General features: G+C 38.0%; 1 protein-coding gene across 4 annotated transcripts in view; it reads right to left on the reverse strand.

Annotated features, from left to right (window-relative positions):
• ARHGEF12 (Rho guanine nucleotide exchange factor 12) overlaps positions 1 to 22,478 on the reverse strand; it is a 162,261-nt gene that overhangs the window by 44,441 nt on the left and 95,342 nt on the right. For all 4 annotated transcript variants that reach the window (XM_066371665.1, XM_066371664.1, XM_066371666.1 and 1 more), the window contains 7 exons: positions 19,207 to 19,281; positions 8,277 to 8,369; positions 5,977 to 6,087; positions 5,602 to 5,700; positions 1,399 to 1,441; positions 1,015 to 1,120; positions 486 to 623 (listed from right to left, as the gene is read on the reverse strand). In XM_066371665.1, coding sequence (XP_066227762.1) covers positions 486 to 623; positions 1,015 to 1,120; positions 1,399 to 1,441; positions 5,602 to 5,700; positions 5,977 to 6,087; positions 8,277 to 8,369; positions 19,207 to 19,281 — 665 coding nt within the window. The remainder of the gene's footprint in view (positions 1 to 485; positions 624 to 1,014; positions 1,121 to 1,398; positions 1,442 to 5,601; positions 5,701 to 5,976; positions 6,088 to 8,276; positions 8,370 to 19,206; positions 19,282 to 22,478) is intronic.

Genomic DNA, 22,478 nt, shown 5'->3' on the forward strand with positions numbered 1-22,478 from the left:
TAAAAACATTAAAAAATGAAACATTAAAGTTTAATAGAAGCATTGCTATTAAACACAGATACCTGGAACCACAGAATAGAGTGAGGCTTTGGGAGCCATCTGAAAGCTCTGTCATGGAACAGAATTTAGAAAACTCTCTCATCTCCAAAGGAACTACATGCTTTTCACTCTCATTTCAACTGTAAATATTTTATAACAAGAAACAGTTCCAAATACTATGAATTTAAACCAATAAAAGTATTCATCCTGTTTTTTATCAGAAATTTTGTAGTTACTGATTTTGCTAATACCCATGAAAAGAAACACAAGAACTTTATTTAAAATATCAGGAAAAGTAAAATATTCCAGTTTTTCAAATATTATGACAAAATAAATAGCTCCATATACCTAATCTGACACCCCTTCTAAATTTGTTCAGAATATACTTTCAGGGTAATTCACATCTCAGAAGAGGGGACATTCCTACATATAATTCTGTTACTTACAACACTTCTTCAATTTTGGCAACAATCTGTTCTGCACATGCCCGTTCCTTCTCCAGAGTGACCCGGTCCTTGTCTCGCTCTACATCGAGTTTAGTCAGTTCACTTTCAGCCAAGGTCAGCCCCATGCTCCGTTTCTGCCTAAAGGGAACAGGAGGAATTTCCTGAGGTAGCCTAGAGAAAAGTTATCTCCCTCATCAGAGCTTCCACAATTATGAGTTTCTAGAAACAGGCAAAATGTCAGTTTTTATTTCAGAATACCACATCACCTAGGACACCAGAGGAAAAATTTCTAGAGGCAGTCATTCAACAGAACATATATACTGAAGAAAGATACTGAGAACAAAGTACTGAGCTCCAATGCTGAAATAATATGGAATGGGAGCCATGAACTCTCTACCACTCCAACACTTTATGTTTTAATAACAGTGATCAAGATCATGTGATAAGCCAAGGATTTAATGTGTAACCTTTCCTACCTTAAAAAAAAATGAATCAGAATAACCATATCAGCTTATATCTTTAAGTTTACCGAAAATCTTCCAAGTGCCTCTGAATTTCTGGGTGGACTCTTTCTTGCATAGTTTGAATATAGTGGCGATGTAGATCCTCAGGAATAAGCTCAGGTCTTCTTTTTTCTGCAAAAAGGAAAGGGAAAAATTACTTGATTAATGGTATAGTCTGTGCATTATAATGGCAACATATCAATGCTATTTGGTATAAACTTATCCTGGAATAAGACAAAGAGAAATTCTTCAATTCAGTTTATGTATTTCATCTCAGAATTCAGAGTTTATTTACCCTTCAATGCAGATTACCCACTAGTCACCACATGATACATGAAATCTTTAGAAATGAGCTGAGCTACATAACTATAGAGATATAATTTTCCAGGGTATTGGTACTCCAAACTTACCTAGATCTGCTGATATTTCTTCAGGAACAGAAACTTTCAGGTGCTAAAACAAAAATGCAAACAAAAAGTGATACATAATTATGGCCTTTTCAAGATGTATGTAGTACCTACATATAAAGTTAAGAGCTAGAATTTGGATACCTATTTTTCCAAGCATATTCATGTTTAAGCTCATTTACAGAGTTCCACCTATCCAAATTTCACAGCTCTGGTACATGCTACTGCTTAAGCCAGGGGTCACAAACTCAACTCAGCATGTGGGCCGCAGAGCAAGATCACAGCCGTTTGGCGGGCCGCACTAGGTCTACAAAAGGCAACTGTTACGCAACACTTTTCAGTGTCACAAAACGACCAGAAACTGTAGTTGTGGATTAGTCTGCGGGCCGCACAAAATTGTTCAGCGGGCCGCATGCGGCCCATAGGCCGCGAGTTTGAGACCCCTGGAGCCCTTTCCCAAGGATCATGCTACAAAGGAAATATCTATAGTATTTATTAGATGACTATCTGCTTTTGTGCCTTACTTATTTTTACTGGCTTTGGCTTTCTAGAATTGTTGGTTAATATATTGTCTTAGATCATTTGAATTAATATAGATAAAAACCTAAACTATGTGTATATATTATAATATGAAAAATTTACTTATAACCATAATTTTTGTTCACTGTATTTGAGATAGTACTTCCACTACAGACCATGATATTCCCAGTCATTTTCCTATGTAAAGAACACTTAAAATAATCACTTTTTTTTTTTTAAATCAAGCTAGAGGCAGGGGGGTAGAGAGACAGTCTACTGCATGCGTCTCAACCGGGATCCACATGGCAAACAACCCCAAACTGGGGCTGATGTTCTGCCCATCTGGGACCAATGCTCCATTACTTGCAACCAAGCCATTCTAGTGCCTGAGGCGAGGCCGTGGAGCCATCCTCAGCACCTGAGGCCAACGTGCTCATTTGAGTCATGGAGTGGGGGGGAGGGGAGAGAAAGAGAAAGAGAGAAAGAGAGAGAGAGAGAGAGAGGCGAGAGAGGCGAGAAGGGGGGTGGAGAAGCAAATGGGCGCTTCTCCTATGTGCTCTGACTGAAAATTGAACCCGGGACTTCTACACACCCGGCCGACACTCTACTGCTGAGTCAACCAACCAGAGCCAATAGTCACACTTCTAATGAGAAGGTATTGAATGTCAGTGTTGAGGGTTTGAAGTCTTATATCTCCAGTTACCATCTGTAGTACTTACACAATTGAACTAAAGTGACTATGTCATAGTTTATTTCTTCATAGCTAGGATTTTCTCCATAATAATTGCTGTTTCTGGTTCCATTACCAGAGAACTGTGTTTTCCTTCCCATCAATTTGGGAAATGTGTTTAAAAATAATGATTTTCTGCATTTACAGGAAATATCTTAATATAAGCATACTTACTTTGTATTGTATGTTTACTTAAGTCATCTACTTTCAGAATTTAAACAATTTCTTTAAGACCTGAAGTTTTATACAGGAGGTCCCAACATACGATGTTTCAAGTTTACAATGCTCACTCCCTTAAAAGCTTAAAAAAATTGAGACCTGTTTCGGTTTACTCATCTTTTGTCATTTTTTTCTGTTACTACAGTAGCGTACAGTATATTTATGTCCTTTTCATTTTTCTGTGGCTTAGCTGTGTTTTATGTTCTAGATTATGATTTTTACAACTGTGTTAGGATAGGTAAGTGACTTAGGCTATAGTGTGTTTTGACTTACACCAAAATTCACATTACGTCACTGGAGTAGGAACAGAACTGTGCCATAATCCCAGGATCCCCTTATTTGAAAATAAGTCACTACTAAAAATTATGAGATCTCTAATATTCATTTAAAGAACAGGGAAATAGATTTCAAAGCTTTCTCAAACTGAAGTTGCCATGCTGTATGCCACTCAAATCAACATTCCTAAAAGCATTTCTAGCACAAATGCAAAAAGTAAATGAATGTTTATTTTTGTATGTAGGTATTTATATGAAATAAATACCACCAGTGGCTTAAAAATAATTAGCATGGTAATCAAGGTTCTTACAAACAAACAGTAAAATTAAGTTCTGTGGACAAAAATAACAGGAGAGCTACATAAAGTAAAAAGGATTAAATTTTAAGTATGTTGGTGCGGAAAAGCCTCAATGAGAAGGTAATTACCTGCTCACAAAATTAGGGGATCAGGGAATGTGCAGATATTCCATCCAATACATTCAGTCTTTTGTATAGTGCATATATTTTTTTTTTTTTTGCATTTTTCTGAAGCTGGAAACAGGGAGAGACAGTCAGACAGACTCCCGCATGCGCCCGACCGGGATCCACCCGGCACGCCCACCATGGGGCGACGCTCTGCCCACCAGGGGGCGATGCTCTGCCCATCCTGGGCATCGCCATGTTGCGACCCTCCTGGGCGTCGCCATGTTGCGACCCGAGCCACTCTAGCGCCTGGGGCAGAGGCCACAGAGCCATCCCCAGCGCCTGGGCCATCTTTGCTCCAATGGAGCCTTGGCTGCGGGAGGGGAAGAGAGAGACAGAGAGGAAGGCGCGGCGGAGGGGTGGAGAAGCAAATGGGCGCTTCTCCTATGTGCCCTGGCCGGGAATCAAACCCGGGTCCTCCGCACGCTAGGACGACGCTCTACCGCTGAGCCACCCAGCCAGGGCTGTATAGTGCATTTTTACCAGTGAAATAAAAGCTGGTTTTTGCATCTCATTTGCATTAATTGAACAACTTTCTTTGACTTGTCGTTTGTTTTCCTTTTTTTTTTTTTTGTATTTTTCTGAAGCTGGAAACGGGAGAGACAGACAGACTCCCCCATGCGCCCGACCGGGATCCCCCCCCCCCCCGGCACGCCCACCAGGGGGCAATGCTCTGCCCCTCTGGGGCGTCGCTCTGTTGCGACCAGAGCCACTCTAGCGCCTGGGGCAGAGGCCAAGGAGCCATCCCCAGCGCCCGGGCCATCTTTGCTCCAATGGAGCCTCGGCTGCGGGAGGGGAAGAGAGAGACAGAGAGGGAGAGGGGGAGCGGTGGAGAAGCAGATGGGTGCTTCTCCTGTGTGCCCTTGCCGGGAATTGAACTCGGGACTTCTGCACACCAGGCCGACGCTCTACCACTGAGCCAAATGGCCAGGGCCGTTTGTTTTTCTGATGTTCTTGTTTAATAAAAAAAAATCAAATGTTTCATTTTTTTATTGCTTCATATTCATTTTGAAATATCCCCTAATTTTTGTGAGCAGTATATATTCAGCAATCTGTGTACACAACCTTGTAAAGGAATACAAAGAAAATGGGGAGCTGGAGAAAGAACTGGAGCCAAAATGTCTCTGTCTGTGTTTATTTGCTTTAAGATAGAAGAGTTAAAAATGTTTGTACACTAATGTAAATGATTACAAAACACAAAAAAACCTGATGATGCAGGATGGAAGGGAGATACTGGTAACACAGCATCTTTTAATAAGTATAAACCCAACACACATGGTATGATGGAGGTAGAGGGATCTGTAGAAGTTCTCTTCTGTATACTACTTTAAATTTCTCAAAGAAACAGCCAGATCATCAGCTGTGAAAAGAATAGGAGAGGTAGTGATGGGAGTTTTAGAAGAAAGGATGAAACAGTTATCTCAGAGAATTGCAAATATGAAAGAACTAGGGGCATGCAGAATGATTATCCAGGAAGCATTAAGAGCTAACTCTTACCCTATAGCAAGGCTAATAATAAAGTTCTTAGTTTAAAAACCTGTTACGATTTCTATTGGTAAAATAAAGCACTATGATCATTTACTATCACTTATGTGAAAAAGCTTTTTTCCACTACTTTTTAGATAAAATTGTACCTATAAACTTCGAAGAGGCCAACCAGAGTTCAATTATGCAAGTATTATCCTTCAGATCCTAACATATACAAGTTTATCATTTGTGTTCTTTTTTCTCCTTCATCCTAATCCTATAAATGTATATACATCCTAATCATACACATGTATAAATGCAAATAAATATATATACTTATCTCATAAAACCTACTGTGACAATTCATATGCCTACAACTAATTTAGAAATGATAAAAAAGTCATGAATAATCAATAATTGATATGTAATACAGATGTCACAAATAGGTCCAAAAACACAAGAGGGAAAACTGGAATTAGGAAGCCAATAATTCGATGTACCAGAACAAAGAGTTTAGTATTAACTTGACTTACTGCAGATCGATCCAGGAAGAACTGATGAAACTCAAGGAAGACACGACGAGTCTCCTTGGAATTGGTCTGTTTATACAGGTCCGAATAGAGATAACAGAGCTATAGGAAAAAAGAAAATGAAAAAGATAAAGTGAGAACTCAAAAAATGTAATCTGTTAGATTCTTGTAGAGTATGAAAATTTAGAATGCGTAAGTCACCATAAATAATGTAGACACTACTATATAAAAATTGTTTAAAAAATAAATTAACATTTTAAGTATCTTTCATATCTATCCTTTATTTTTAGAAAACTAAAAGGAGTTTGTCTACTACTTATCATGAAGTAGTAAATCAAGGTAAGAACTCTGAATTGGCTAAATTGTAAAATACATTACCAAAGTTGCAGGGTCAAATTGTGAAACTACGTGGTGTAAAAATACAGCCAAGTGAGCAGGGCGAGACTTGAGCAGTTCAATGCTCTGGAAACAGCTGCACTGCCCATTGATCTAGGAAAGAAATAACTAAACATCAGTAACTCCAACACAAATGCAAAATGTAATGAATGTAAGCTCAACTAAACTAAACATAACTATTAAAAATTTACTCTGATCTACCCTAAAAAATTCAAGATTTAAAAAATTTCTCTAGAATTTATTAGCAACATAAGCTATGGAATCTCTTCCTCTGAAATGAGTAATCTCTTGGGGATAGGCTGGAAGAAAGACCATGTTGGGAGAATGCAAGTTTAGAAGATAATTATCAAGGAGTTGAGATATCTACAAATCAGTATGCAAAAAAAACTAACAACACTTCTAAAAATATAAAATGCTTCTTGCCTAATAATGAAATAGCTGTTTTCCATTTCTTTTGGGCTAATTGTAGAAATAATGGTAGGAAATGGGGTTGTATGATTTTAAGTAAGACACCACCTAGAACAGTGGTCCCCAACCTTTTTTGGGCCACGGACCGGTTTAATGTCAGAAAATATTTTCACGGACCAGCCTTTAGGGTGGGAGAGATAAATGTACCACGTGACTGAGACAAGCATCAAGAGTGAGTCTTATTCGGATGTAACAGAGGGAATCTGGTCATTTCTTAAAAATAAAACATCATTCAGACTTAAATATAAATAAAACAGAAATAATGTAAGTTATTTATTCTTTCTCTGTGGACCGGTACCAAATGACACATGGACTGGTACTGGTCCACGGCCCAGGGGTTGGGGACCACTGACCTAGAATACTTGTACATTCCCTGCTTACACTGAAAACAGAAAATAGTAGTAGTTAAAGTTAAAGTAAGCAGAATTATAATTTTCATATATTTTTTCAAATTTAAATAAAGTGAGACTAAAATTAATCTAAACAAACAATAGCAATTCTGTACATCATTCAGAAAATACAAGGAGGTAACACTTCTTAATTTTAAGATGCCAACATTTTCCAACTATCAAAGCCAAACACAGAGGTCCTGGCCAGTTGGCTCAGCGGTAGAATGCTGGCCCAGCATGTGGAAGTCCCAGGTTCAATTCCTGGCCATGACACACAGGAGAAGCGCCCATCTGCTTCTCTACCCTTCTCCCTCTCTTTCCTCTCTTTCTCTTCCCTTCCTATAGCCAAGGCTCCACTGGAGCAAAGTTGACCCGGGCACTGAGGATGGCTCTGTGTCCTCCGCCTCAGGCGCTAGAATGGCTCTGGCCACAAAAGAGCAATGCCCCAGATGGGCAGAGCATTGCCCCCTGGTGGGCATGCCCAGTGGATCCTGGTCAGGCGCATGCAGGAGTCTGACTGCCTTCACCTTCTAACTTTGGAAAAATACAAAGAAACAACAACAAACAAAGAAATTATACACCAATATCTCCCATAAACATAAAAATGCTCAGCAAAATAACAGCAAATTGAATCTAGCCATACGTAAAAAGAAAAATACATTATGACCAACAAGGGTTTATCCCTAGAATGTGATGCTGGCTCAACATACTATCAGTCCATGTAATTTACCATATTAAGATATTAATGTAATCATCTCATTCATTTAATAAAGTTCAATATCCATTCATGATAGAACAACCTCTTAGCAAACTAGGAATAGGAGGAAACTTCCTTAACAGGTTATAGAAAGTATCTACAAAAAACCCACCATTAACTTTATTACACTTTATGAAGGACTAATCTTTCTTCCTAAGATCAGTAATAAAGCACTATCTCACCACTCTAATTTAACCCCATACTGGAATTCCTAATCAGTGCAATAAAGGTAGTAATAAGAAATAAAAGATAAACATATTGGAAACAAAAAATTGTCTCTGTCCATAAACATGGCTGTCTAAGTAGAAATTCCCAAAATGTTATTTCAAAAAGCTTCAAGAAGTACCAACAGCAAAAATCAAGCCAATCATATTCCTATATACTATCAATAAACAACTAGAATTTCCGGGGGAAAAATACCTCTACAATAGCACCCCCTTTTCCCAAAATGAAGTACGTAGGTATAATCGATGACTTTTTATCACTTTTAAAAGTGAAGCCGTTTGTAGTAAAGCTAAAATAAGAAACTAACCCATACAATTAACGAATCAGTCTTCATCCTAAGATTTAGCTTTAAATCCTTAAAAAAATGTCTCCAGAAAGTGTTCATTTTCCTAACAATCAAACATCTCAGAAAATTTACGGTGTTTTAGAAAAAATATCATCACCTGTTCATGTTCAGTACCAAAATCATCATCTTCTGCTCCAATAATGTGAGGTGCTATACGGGTTGAGGGACTCCCAATAAGTGATTGAGTGTCCTGGTAATATTCAGAGAAAAGAAACAGAAAAATTACCTAGACATCAAATTCAGAGAAAGAATAAAGACAAACCATCAAAAAGATGTGCTTTACTAAATGAATGGGATTTCTTTTTATTTTATGTATTTTATTTTTAAAGAAGTAGTTCTCAAATTATCAAGGCCATGAACCACTGTAATAAAGAAAACTACAACATTATAAATTTTTTCTTGGGTTGGAAAAAATATTTCTCCTGGGAATAATAAACACTCTTTCCTCACTACATCCTTGGCTATCTGATTTCAAATACTCTCTGTCTACTTCACTTATTATTTTATACACATCTAGACCTTGTTACAGAAATAAAATTAGCTGATATAAATTGTTAAAAAATTTTAAAGTTAGAGTTTAAAAGTGAGTGAAGACAACAGGACAGGAAAAATAAGAGTAAAAATGACAAGTTAGCAAAGTTTAATAACAAATATGTTTATTAATGTCATGTTGAAAGCTGTCACTAAACTTTAGTTTTTCATTTTTAATTTTTTTATTCCTTTTTATCCCTTTAGTGATTTTATTTAATGGGATGACAGTGGTCCATAGGAACACACAGGTAACAGATGTACATCTCCATGATGTGTTGTGCCTGTCACCGTAAGTCAAAATACCTTTTGTCACTGTGTATTTGGGCCCCTTTACCTCCCACTACTGCCTCTCCCTCTGATAACTACCTCATTTTTGTCTATGTCTGTGAGTCTCAATTTTATGTCTCACACATGAATAAAATCATATAGTTCTTAACTTTTCCTGACTTATTTCCCTTAGCATAATATTCTCAAGGTACATCTATGTTGTTGCAAATTGCAGTATTTCATCATTTCTTATGGCTGAGTAATATTCCATTGTATATATGTACCTTACCTTCTTTATCCAATCCTCGACTGAGGGACAAACAAACAACAACTTTGGTTGTTTCCATGCTGTGGCCCCTGTGAATGATGCTGTGATGAACATGGGGGTGCATATGTCTTTGTGAACAAATGTGTTTGAGTTTTTTGGGTAGATACACAGTAAAGGGATTACTGGGTCATAAGGTAAGTCTACTCTTAACTTTCTGAGGAACTGCCATACTGTTTTCCATTGTGGTTGTACCAGTCTACATTCCTACCAGTGGTGAATGAGAGTTCCTTTTCTTCACAACCTTTCCAACACTTTCTATGACCTGTCTTATTGATAATACCCTAATCCAGGGGTCCCCAAACTTTTTACACAGGGGGCCAGTTCACTGTCCCTCAGACCATTGGAGGGCCACCACATATAGTTCTCCTCTCACTGACCACCAATGAAAGAGGTGCCCCTTCTGGAAGTGTGGCGGGGGCCGGATAAATGGCCTCGGGGCCACATGCGGCCCGTGGGCCATAGTTTGGGGACGCCTGTCCTAATCTAACAAGTGTGATGTAGTATCTCATTGTAGTTTTAATTAGCATTTCTCTAATAGCTAGTGAAGATAAGCACCTTTTCATGTATGTTTGATGTTTGTATATCTTAAGAGAAGTGTCTATTCAGGTCCTCTGCCCATTTTTTAACTAGATTGTGTTAAGTTTTATAAGTTCCTCATATATTTTGGATATTAACTTCCTCTTGGAGCTGTCATTGGTAAATATCATCTCTTATTTGGTTGGCTGCCTTTTTGTTTTGTTGTTTCTTTTGCTGTGCAAAAAGTTTTTGGTTTGATATAGTTCCACTCATTTACTTTTGCCTTTATTTCCCTTGTCTTTGGGGTCAAATTCATAAAATGTGCTCTACGGCCAAGGTCCACGGGTTTACTACCTATATTTTCTTCTGAGTAATTTATTGTTTCAGATATTGTTTAGGTCCTTGATCCATTTTGAATGAATTTTTGTGCATGGGGACAAACTAGTCAAGTTTCACTCTTTGAATGTGGCTACCCAATTTTCCCAGCACCATTTATTGAAGAGATTTTCTTTTCTCCACTGTGTGCTAATGGCTCCTTTGTCAAAGATTATTTGCCCATTTATATAATATATGGTTTTATTTCTAGACTCTTGATTCAGTTTCATTGGTCTGTGTGTGTGTTTTTCTGCCAATACCATGCTCTTCTGATGATCGTGGCTCTGTAGTGTAATTTGAAGACAAGCAGTGTGATGTCTCCAGCTTCATTCTTTTTTTCCCAGGATTGCTTTGGCTATTCAGTCTTTTGTGGTTCCATACAAATCTGATAATTTTTTTGTTCTATTTCCTTAAAATATGATATTGGAATTTTAATAGGGATTGCATTAAATCTGTATAAATGCTTTGAATAATATGGTCATTTTAAGTGATTATTCTTCCAATCCAGAAACACAGAATATCTTTCCATCTCATTGTATTTGATTTGCTAATATTTTGTTTAGGATTTTTGCATCTGTATTTATTAAGAGATACAGGTCTGTAGTTTTCTTGTTTTGTGTTGTCCTTGCCAGGTTTTGCTATCAGGGTTATATATTAGGAAGTATTGCCTCTTCAATTTTTGGAAAATTTTGAGGACAGATACCAAATCTTCTTTAAATGTTTGATAGAGTTTACTAGTGAAGCCATCTGGTTCTGGACTTTTATCTTTTGGGAAGTTTTTGATGGTTGTTTCAATTTTCTAACTATTCATTGGTCTATTTAGGTTTTTCACTTCTTCATGATTTAGTTGACAAAGATTGTGTAGTTCTGTCAACTTACCCATATCTTCTAGGTCATTGAATTTGATAGCATATAGTCTTTCACAGTATTCTAGCATGACCTTTAAATATCTATGATGTCTGTAATACCTTCTCTTTCATTTCTGATTTTGTTTATGTGATGCATTCTCATTTTTTCTTTAGTGAGTCTAGCCAGCTGTCTGTCAATTTTATTAATCTTTCCAAAGAACCAGCTCTTTGTTGTATTATTTTCTATATATTTTTTGTTCTCTATTTCATTCAGTTCTGCTCTTATTATTATTTCCTTTCTTTTGCAGACTTTGAGTTGCCTTTGTTCTTCTTTAGTTCTTTAAGATGTAAATAATAGGCCCTGGCCGGTTGGCTCAGCAGTAGAGTGTAGGCCTGGCGTGTAGGAGTCCCGGGTTCGATTTCTGGCCAGGGCATACAGGAGAAGCGCCCACCTGCTTCTCCACACCCCCCTCTCCTTCCTCTCTGTCTCTCTCTTCCCCTCCTGCAGCCGAGGCTCCATTGGAGCAAAGATGGCCCGGGCGCTGAGGATAGCTCTGTGGCCTCTGCCTCAGGTGCTAGAGTGGCTCTGGATGCAACAGAGCGACGCCCCAGAGGGGCAGAGCATCGCCCCCTAGTGGGCATGCCGGGTGGATCCCGGTCAGGCGCATGCGGGAATCTGTCTGACTGCCTCCCCGTTTCTAGTTTTGGAAAAATGAAAGAAAAAAAAAAAGATGTAAATGATAGGTTACTTGTCTCTCTCGTTCCTTCAGATAGGCTTATAATGATATAAACTTCCCTTTTATTGATTCTTTTACTGCATCCCAAAAGCTTGATATGTTGTGTTGCCATTCTCATTTTTCTCTCTCTATATTTTTATCTCTGGTTTTATTTCTTCTTGGATCAAATCATTTTTAGTAGTATGTTATTTAATTTCCATATTTTTGTGAGTTTTTTCCTTTTTCTTTCTATTAAGTGAGAGGAGGGGAGATAGAGAGATTCCCACATGCACCCTGACCAGGGTCCACACGGCAATTCGTCTGGTGCTGATGCTCAACCAAGCTATTTTTAGCACCTGAGGCTGATATGCTGGAACCAACTGAGCTATCTTTAGCACCCTGGGCTGACACTTGAAACAATTGAGCCACAGGCTGCAGGAGGTGAAAAGGGAGAGAAGAGGTAGAAAGGGGAAAGAGGCAGGTGGTCACTTTGCTTGTGTGCCCTGACTGGGAATTGAAACTGGGGATCCATATGCTAGGCTGATCCTCTATCCACTGAGCCAACCTGCCAGGGCCTTTTGTATGTTTCATTACTTCCTTTTGCAGTTAAAATCTAATTTCCGAGCATTATGGCCAAGAACATGCTTGGTATAATTTAAATCTTCTTGACTTTCTTAGAGTCTAGTTTTGTGATGCAACCTACGGTCTATCCTTGAGAGTGTTCTATGTGTACAGGAGAAGAATATATAATCTGATATTCTGGGATGAAAAATTCTGTAAATGTCAAATATGTACATCTGGTCTAATGTATCATTTAAAGCCAATACTTCTTAATTGATTCTGTTTGGATGATCTGTCAGTGGACTATTAAGGTCCCCAACTATGATTTTTTTTTTTGTCTGTTTCTCCATTAAGTTCTGTTAGTAGCTGTTTAACATATTCAGTGCTCCTTGATTCAGTGCATATATATTAAGAAGTATTATGTCACCCTAGCCAGTTGGCTCAGTGGTAGAGCGTCGGCCTGGTGTGCAGAAGTCCCGGGTTCGATTCCCGGCCAGGGCACACAGGAGAAGCGCCCATCTACTTCTCTACCCTTCCCCATCTCCTTCCTCTCTGACTCTCTCTTCCCCTCCCTCAGCCAAGGTTCCACTGGAGCAAAGTTGGCCTGGGCGCTGAGGATGGTTCCATGGCCTCTGCCTCAGGAGCTAGAATGGCTCTGGTTGCAGCACAGCAACGCCCCAGATGGGCAGATCATTGCCCCCTGGTGGGCATGCCGGGTAGATCCCGGTCAGGCGCATGTGGGAGTCTGTCTGACTGCCTCCCTGTTTCCAGCTTTGGAAAAATACAAAAAAAAAAAAAAAAAGTATTATGTCTTCTTGATGTAGTGTCCTGTCCCCTTTATCATTATAAAAATGCCCTATCTTTGTCTCCTGTTAACTTTGTTGTCTTAAAATCAGTATGGCTACACCTGCTTTTCTTTGGATATTTGCTTGGAAAATCATTTCCACCCTTTTCCTTTTGAATCTAATTTTGTCTTTACAGCTTAAATATATATCTTGAAGGCAGCATATGGTTGGGTTATTTGGTTTTTATTTTGGATCCAATCTTCTACTCTGTGTCTCTTATTGGTGAGTTCTATCCATTTACATTTTCGGTAATTACTGATATATGTGAATTTCCTATACCTCTTTTATCTTTTGTTTTCTGGTAGCTCTGTGCCTCCATTGGTTCGTTTCCTTTGTGTTTCTATCACCCTCCCCTTTCGTTTGTACTGTCACAAATTATCCCTGATTTATGTTGTAAATTTGTCAGAAGATCTTACTCGTATTTTCGTGGTTTTGTTATTTAAATCAGGTAGAATAAGTCCCTTGACTATTTCCTGCAAAAGGGATTTTCTAGTGATAAATTCCATCAGCTTCTGTATATCTGGGAAAGTCTTTATTTCTCCCTCATATTTAAAAAATAACATTGATGGATATATTGTCCTTGGCTAGTAGTTCCACTCTTTCAGTACTTTGTAGGTTTTGGTCTACTCCAGGGGTCCCCAAACTTTTTACACAGGGGGCCAGTTCACTGTCCCTCAGACCGTTGGAGGGCTGGACTATAAAAAAAACTATGAACAAATCCCTATGCACACTGCACATATCTTATTTTAAAGTAAAAAAACAAAACGGGAACAAATACAATATTTAAAATAAAGAACAAGTAAATTTAAATCAATAAACTGACTAGTATTTCAATGGGAACTATGCTCCTCTCGCTGACCACCAACGAAAGAGGTGTCCCTTCCAGAAGTGCGGTGGGGGCCAGATAAACGGCCTTAGGGGGCCGTGTGCTGCCCGCGGGCCGTAGTTTGGGGACCCCTGCTCTACTCTTTTCTCACTTGAAGTTTCTGCTGAGAAGACTGATGATAACCTGATAAGCTTTTCCTTTATATAATACTTTTTTCCCCCTGGCTGCCTTGAGGAGTCTTTGTTATTAACTTTTAAGTTTCAATACAATGTGCCTTGCAGAAGGCCTCTTTGGGTTGTGGTTACTAGGTGTTCTGTTTGCTTCTTCAATTCAAGGATCTAGCTCTTTCCATATGTTTGGGAAGTTCTCATCAATTATTTGTCTAAAAAGGCTGTCCGTCCATTCCCTTCTCCCTCTCTTCTTCTTCTGAACAAGTATTCTTCCTCTTTAATTCTTTTTTTTGGTAGCAGGGAGAGGCAAGGAGACAGAGACAGAGACAGGAACATTGACCTGTTCCTGTATGTACCCTGACTGAGGACTGTACCAACAATATCTGTACTTTGGGATGATGCTCCAACCAATCGAGCTTTCTGGCCAGGGCATGAGTATTCTTCTTATACTGCTTTCTCTGATGGAGTCATATGATCCTGGGAACTCTATCATTTATTATTGCAGTGGCACCTTGAGATACGAGCAGACCAACATACAATTTTTTTTTTTAAGATACGAGCTGCAACTTGGTCCATATTTTTGTTCGAGATCCGAGCAAAATTCCGATACAAGCCGTGATTCAGAAAGCTGCCGCAGTTTTAGTTTTGTTTAAAGAAAATGCAGTTTTAGCTTACATTTAGGGTTAAGAATGTACAGTTTTAGTTTACGTGTCTACAGTGCCTGCATCCCTTCCTCCTCCTCTGCCATGCACCTCTGTTAGCCGCACTCGTCAGTCTCCAAGGTAAGAATACAGTACTAAATAACAGTTTTCTTTTATTTCATATATTTTGTTATGCATTGGTAAAGTATACATGTGTGTTTCTTAATTAAAAATCATGTCTTTTTCATAATTTAGGATGCTTTGGGGATGTTTCACAGGGCTGGAATGGATTAAATCTATTTCAGTTATTTTAAATGTGAGAAATTTGTTTGATATATGAGTTGACTAACTTACGAGCTCGGTTACAGAACAAATTAGACTCGTATCTCAAGGTACCACTGTATTATTCTTGAGTTTCTTCTTCCCTCTGCATTATCTCTAGGTGCCTATCTTTGATATCATTAGTTCTTTCTTTTATCTAATTGGCTCTATTAACTATGCTCACTAGTTCAATCTTCAGCTGGTTTATTGAGTTCTTCATCTCCAGAATTTGTTTGGTTCTTTTTTAAAGTTTCAATCTATTTGGTGAAGTATTTGTTTTGTTCATTAATCTGTTTTCTGAGTTCATTAAATTGTCTATCAGTGTTTTCTCACACTCATTGAGTCTTTTCAGGATTTCAATTTTGAATTCTCTGTCATTTATATCCATTTCCATGTGTTTTAAAGATTGCTTTCTGGTCTGACCAGATAGGTGGTTGCATAGTGGACAGTCAGACTGGGATGTGGAGGACTCAGGTTTGAAATGCCGAGGTCTCTGTCTTGAGTGCAGGCTCATCCGGCTTGAGCATGGGATCAGCAGCTTAAGCGTGGGGTTGCTGGCTTGAACCCAAATATCACTGGCTTTAAGCCCAAGGTTACTAGCTTGAGCCCAAGGTGGCTGGCTTGAGCAAGGGGTCACTCACTCTGCTGTAGACCTCCACTCAAAGCACATATGAGAAGGCAATTGATGAACATCTAAGGTGCCACAACAAAGAATTGATGCTTCTCATGTCTCTCCCTTCCTGTCTGTCTGTCTGTCTGTCCCTATCTATCCTTCTTTCTGTCTCTGTCAAAAAAAAAAATAGATTGCTTTCTGGAGATTTTTTTTCATTTTCTTTCTGAACTGCATCTCTTTCTTGGTTATTTATAGTATTATGAGGACTCTTTCTCTGCCTAGGCATTTCTGAGTGGCTCTTTCTTAGTAGTTTACTTCCAAGAGGTTTTCCTATTCTTCTAGCTCTGAAACTCAGGTAGGTGCTAACCCTCATCGCAATGTTGGGAGTGGGGTGGGCTGAGGGCACCTGGTCACCTTCTTTGTTCTTCCTCCTGGCAATAATGATCTCTAGCCTCTGTGTGTTCTCCCCTGTGCCCCAACGGACCAGGGACCTGACATCAAGTACCCCTTTTACTAAGGGGAAAAAGTGGTTATGTGGAGTTAGTTCTCAGGTATGCCATTGATGTACCCTGCACCTCAACACCAAGAGCGAAGGGGGGCAGGTTCTGGGAGGCTGGGGGGTTGTGGCACTTTGCATCTCCATTTCTCTGTCTAAAGTGTAGGCCGTTGGCAGACTGAGGGTGAACTAGAAATGTCCCAGAGCTGTGTCCTCTGCCTAGGTGCCTGTACTCAGCCATTGCTTCAATTGTTCACTCCTGAGAGTGACTCCCCAAAATCTTTCTGCTCCTCCAGGCAAGAGGAAACCCAGACACAACCAAGTTTCTCCCCTCTTTGGAGCCCTACGGTGAGCTTTGGCAGGGATGTGTCCTTATCTTTTGCCCTCGTGGCCATTTCCTGCCCACCTTTAGTTGCTTCAGTGCACGGATCTTTCAGGTATGCCTGTGTGCCTGGCTAGGGTAGTTTGCTGAGTTATAGCTGTTCAAATAGTTGAAATTTCAAGGAGACAAGATTCCAGGACCTATCACTCTGCCATTCCTCTCTAATTCTTTTTCATACATGCATAATGCAGGTTTTTTTCAACCCTGGAACAGTTTATATTTTTGCCAGATAATTCTTTGTTATGGGAACTGTTGTATATTTTAAGGTATTTAGTAGCATTGCTGTCCTTTATCCAACCACTAGATGCCAGTAACAGCCTCTAAGTCATGACAATCAATATAACTTCCAGATGCTGCCAAATGTCTCCAGGGACAAAAAATCATTCCTGGCTTAAAAATCACTGGTATTATGCAAAATAAAGTTTAAAGCAGTCACATAAAACACTGCTATAGAAACAAAGATGATAAAATTATAAAAATAAATTACAGATCACACTCCATGCAATAGATCATCCATTTGTCAACTCACAGAGTAATATTTACCATGAAAAAGGCATTAATGCATAATTTAAAAAATATGAGATGTTTGAAGACCATAATTACTAAAATCAAAGACCACAGAGCATTAAGAGAAATAAAATTTTGGAAGAAATGGAAAGGAATAAATTTGGCTTAAATCTGACAGCAGTTGAACATGCAAGACCTATAGCTGAGCAGAGTGGGGCTGTAATTATTTGGTAGTCATCTGCAAAGCAGTTATAATTGAAATAATGTAAATGGATCTAACAAGTGATAAAATAAGAAAATGATATGTAACTATAGTTCTTCCTCCTTAAGTATTTTCCCAGCACCATGTATCTGCATCTCCTAAACTTGATTCAGTCCTTTTTACTACTCATTTTTTTTTTAAACTGTAATGCTTTAATAATTTAAGGAAAAAAATCTCAGGTGAAACTACAGAAATGTATTTAGAGGAATAGTCAGACAACTCTGGATTTTATAGCTGATTTGATTTCTCCGACTATTCAATGTGTAACTAATAATCAATGCCTTATAATATGTTGTCTTTTACTATAAAACTTTACCCAAATCTAAGCCCTGGCTAGATAGCTCAGTTGATTAGAGCATCGTCCCAAAGTGTTTAGGTTGCCAGTTTGATCCCTGGTCAAGGAACATACAGGAATAGATCAATGTTCCTGTTTGTGTCTCTCTCCCTTTCTTGCTAATATCAATAAATAAATAAATAAATTTAAAAAGCCTAATTAAACAAAATCAAAATGCTAAACGTATTCAGTTAAGAATATGCAAGATCCAGCAGTTCCACTTCTGGGTATACACCCAAAGAACTGAAAGATCCTTGAACAAACAATTGTACAGCCATGTTCACAGTAGCATTATTCACAATAACCAAAAGATGGAAACAACTCAAGTGTTCTCTGACAAATGAATGGATAAACAGAATGTGATGTATACATATAATGGTTTATTATTCAGAGTTAAAAAGAAAGAAAATTATGACACATGCTACAACGTGATGAATCTTGAAGACATTATGTTAAATGAAATACGCTAGTCAACAAAAGAACAAATATTGTATGATTCTACTTATATGATGTTCCTAGGGTAGTCCAATTCACAGAAACAGAAAGTAGATCGTGGTTGCCAGGGGCTTGAGAGAGAAGACAATTTGGGCTCAGTGGTTAAAGGGTACTGAGTCTCAGCTGCAGGAACATGAAAAGTTCTAAAGATGAATGCTGTGATAGCGGCACAACGTGACTTTAACTTATACAGTGTGTCTGTAAAGTCATGGTGCACTTTTGACCAGTCACAGGAAAGCAACAAAAGACGACAGAAATGTAAAATCTGCACCAAATAAAAGATGGGAAAACCCTCCCAGTTTCTGTAGGGTGATGTGGCAGCATGTGCGCATGTGCAGATGATGACGTAACACTGTATACAGCGGAGTAGCCCACGACCATGCCAGTCGAGATGTGGATGGTACAGAGAAAAGTTCAGTGTGTTCTGTGGCTCGCTAAATTCAAATCCGGGACCAAAGTGCAACATGAATTTCGGCGCGTTTATAACGAAGCGCCACCACATAGGAATAACATTACTTGGTGGGATAAACAGTTGAAGGAAACCGGCAGTTTGGTGGAGAATTCCCATTCTGGTAGGCCATCAGTCAGTGATGAGTCTGTAGAGGCTATACGGGATAGCTACCTAAAGAGCCCTAAAACATCTGTGCGTGAGCCCACATCGAACTGCACTGAATAGGTATGAAACTGGGAGAGTTTTCCTTTTATTTGGTGCAGATTTCACACTTCTATCGTCTTTTGTTGCTTTCCTGTGACCGGTCAAAAGTGCACCATGACTTTATGGACACACTGTATTTTGCGACAATTAAAAAAAACATTAAACCACTTAATAATACTATTATTCGGAATAGCTCTCCATTTATCAAAAAAAAATTATTAAATTCCTTTAGAGTTTAAGCTTTCTCTGAAAAACAATAAAAGCATATACAAATAGCAAATATATCTGACACTTTTAGTACAAAGAAAGCAGTATAATTTCACAGATTTCGTACTCACAGTGTCCTGAATTACTTCATTTTTCTCTGGGTTTTCCTCTAGATAAATCCTCTCTTTCAGGCCACTCTTAGGACTCTAATTAAAAAAAAAAAAAAGGAAGGAAAGAAGGGAGGGAGGGAGCAAGTGAGGGAAAGAGGGAAGGAAGAAAAAATACTCACTTTATTTCAACAGGCTCACCAAAAAAGAGAGAAAAAGAATAGTGTGGAAAAAGTCTTCTGAATTTCAAATATGTATTTGAAACTACTATCTTTTATATTAATACTTGACTCTGCTACTTTCTTCTTGACTTTGGCAAATCACTTATTCTCTCAGCTTTCTAGTTTTATATTGATAAAACAATACAGAAACCATAGACTAGTTTTATTTCATCGCCAGGCCTGAGGGCATATTTCTACCAAATTACTGTAACTAGATATATTACATATCTCAAACACAGTATGTCAACATTTTATCTCTATGTTTATCCATCTCCTCTAATCCTCTCTGCCTCAAACTATTCTTTTTATCCACAATAGCATTTTGCACTATTTATATAAATGAAATTAAGCTTTTGTCTATTTTGCTGATATTAATTAGTTCATGGGAATCTCCCATCCAAGTACTAACCAGGCCCGACCATGCTTAGCTTTCGAGATCAGATGAAATCGGGAGTGTTCAGGGTGGTATGGCCGTAGACACATGTGAATATGATATATGGATTTTTATAAAATTTACATGGTATGTCTGCAATGAATATAAAACAAACTATTTTATATGTAGAACTTCAATTCTGGGGAATAAGGAATACCCCAACGCAATGGGAGCTATTCTAGAGAGCAGCTGAAAATGAGGCACAGGAGATTTTTGTGTATGCCAATAGGAAAGATTCATGCTAACCGTACATATACCAAAATACAAGGAGACAGAGAAAACGGTAAAGCTACCAAAGCAACTAAGGAGGCTCCACCAGCCAAAAAATGGTACAGTTTAAGCATCAAAAAGAATAATAATTGCAAGGGACTGAAACACACTAAGCAAGTATGTGAAAATCTATGAATTCAATATATCATACACACGCACAAGTGTATGTACACATCCACACACTGGTGACTTCTGGAGTTTGTTAGGGTACCAACTCTTCTGAAAACAGATACATAAAGGAAAATAATCAAGCATTTATCCCACATTTCCTGTATAAGCTGTATTTTAGGGTAATCTAAAAAAAAATAAGGGAAAATTATTTTTTATAAAATAATTCCATCTAATATGTTCATCTAAAACTATCATACCATTTTGAAACAACTAATTAAATAATAAATATAAGCATGTTGACCATCAGTGGCAGGTAAAATCATGAGATAAAAGCTTTATGGGGAATTTTATAATAGAACAATCCTGCTGACATTATCTGAACATCTTACACTTAAGGTCACACACACAAAAAGCAAACAAAAACCCCAGATATGCACCACCTGATGTGATTTAATAGGATGTCCACTCTACCATCTGTGAATTGTTCTTAACAAACAACTCAAACCTTAATCTGCTCAAGACTGCATCTCACTATCAGTTTTCAGAAAATATACAAGGAGTAACATGTTAACACCATGAAAATACAATTATTGGATATATGATTCAGTTTAACAAAACATGGCAACAAAATAAAGAGAACTATTAAAAAATTACAGACATATCAACCAAAGGTTGAAAAACTCTAATTTAAAGTCCCAATTCAAATAAACCAACAGCAAAATGATCATTATAAAACAATTAGGTCAATCAAATTGCATATTAAAAACTATTAATTCTAAAGATTTAGTAATGGTAATATGGCTTAACTTTTAAGCCTTTTTTTCTCTTTAAGATGCATAGTCATGAAATAATGTCTTGGATTTTACTTAAAAATAATCCAGTATTTGGAGAGTAATATGGGGGCTATAGACAATACAAGTTTGAGCACCTGTTGATGACTGCTGAGGTTGGGTGATTAGGTACATGAGGGAGATCATTATATGCCAGTCTCTACTTTTGAATAGGTTTAAAATTTTCCAAAATCAGTTACAAACTGAAAATCAGAGAGGCATATGCTCTAAATTTTAGATCATTATTTGTGATCAAGTAGCTTCTCTTGTGAGAACGAGGTATGCAGTTATTCCTTAAAATCATCTTTGAGGTAAACAAAAGCAGGGGATTTTACAATGATAATGACATTACATATACCACAAGGAAATCATTTTGTACAAATGAGCAGAAAGTGGAAAAAAATTAAAAGCACTGATTTAAAAGATTAAAAACACTGGTTGCTACATTCTTTTTTTTAAGATTTATTGATTGAGAGAGAGAGAGAGAGATGGAGGCAGGGAGAGTGGGAAGCATCAGCTCAGAGTAGTTGTTTCTACAATGTGCCTTGACCAGGCACACCCAGCGTTTCAAACCAGTGACATCAGCATTACATGCTGACACTTCATCTGCACCACCACAGGTTAGGCAGTTCCTACATTCTTTTTTTTTTTTTTTTTTTTTAAACAATTCTTTTTTTTTTTTTATTTTTATTTTTTTATTTATTCATTTTTAGAGAGGAGAGAAAGAGAGACAGAGAGGGATAGAGAGGAGAGACAGAGAGAGAGAAGGAGGGAGGAGCTGGAAGCATCAACTCCCATATGTGCCTCGACCAGGCAAGCCCAGGGTTTTGATCCGGCGACCTCAGCATTTCCAGGTCGACGCTTTATCCACTGCGCCACCACAGGTCAGGCAAGTTCCTACATTCTTAATACAGTACAACTGAAACAAACATGGAAATCCACAACTAAAAGCACATCTTAGCTTCAAATAGAAACATGTAGAACTTAAGCTAGTTTACCCATTCAGTAAACATCCTACTCTACACTGTACCACCTCTCACCTAGACTTCTACAATATTCATTTGTTTATTTGGTCTCAGTTCCCTCATCTATAAAATAACGATATTCCTTCTGGAAGATTATGAGAGCTAAAAAGAGTATCTGTAAAATAATAAGTACAACTGCTGACACAAAGCAGGTGTTCAATAAACAATAACTATCAGATATTCAACATACATTAGTTAAATTCCTAGTAAGCCATGCAGTGCTCTCTTCTTACAGGTCTCCCTGTCTTTTTCTTTACTCCACTTCATTTTCCACAGACATGTTTCTGATTATGCCTCTCTTTTGCATGCAAGACAAAGCCCAAACTCTTTAATCACTCATTTTTCTATTCATTCAAATACATAATAAACACCAATTACGTGTCAAACAGTCTATATTCACTGGAAT

This window comes from Saccopteryx leptura, chromosome 1 (genome assembly GCF_036850995.1).
Source record: "Saccopteryx leptura isolate mSacLep1 chromosome 1, mSacLep1_pri_phased_curated, whole genome shotgun sequence".
Classification (NCBI taxonomy): Eukaryota; Metazoa; Chordata; class Mammalia; order Chiroptera; family Emballonuridae; genus Saccopteryx; species Saccopteryx leptura.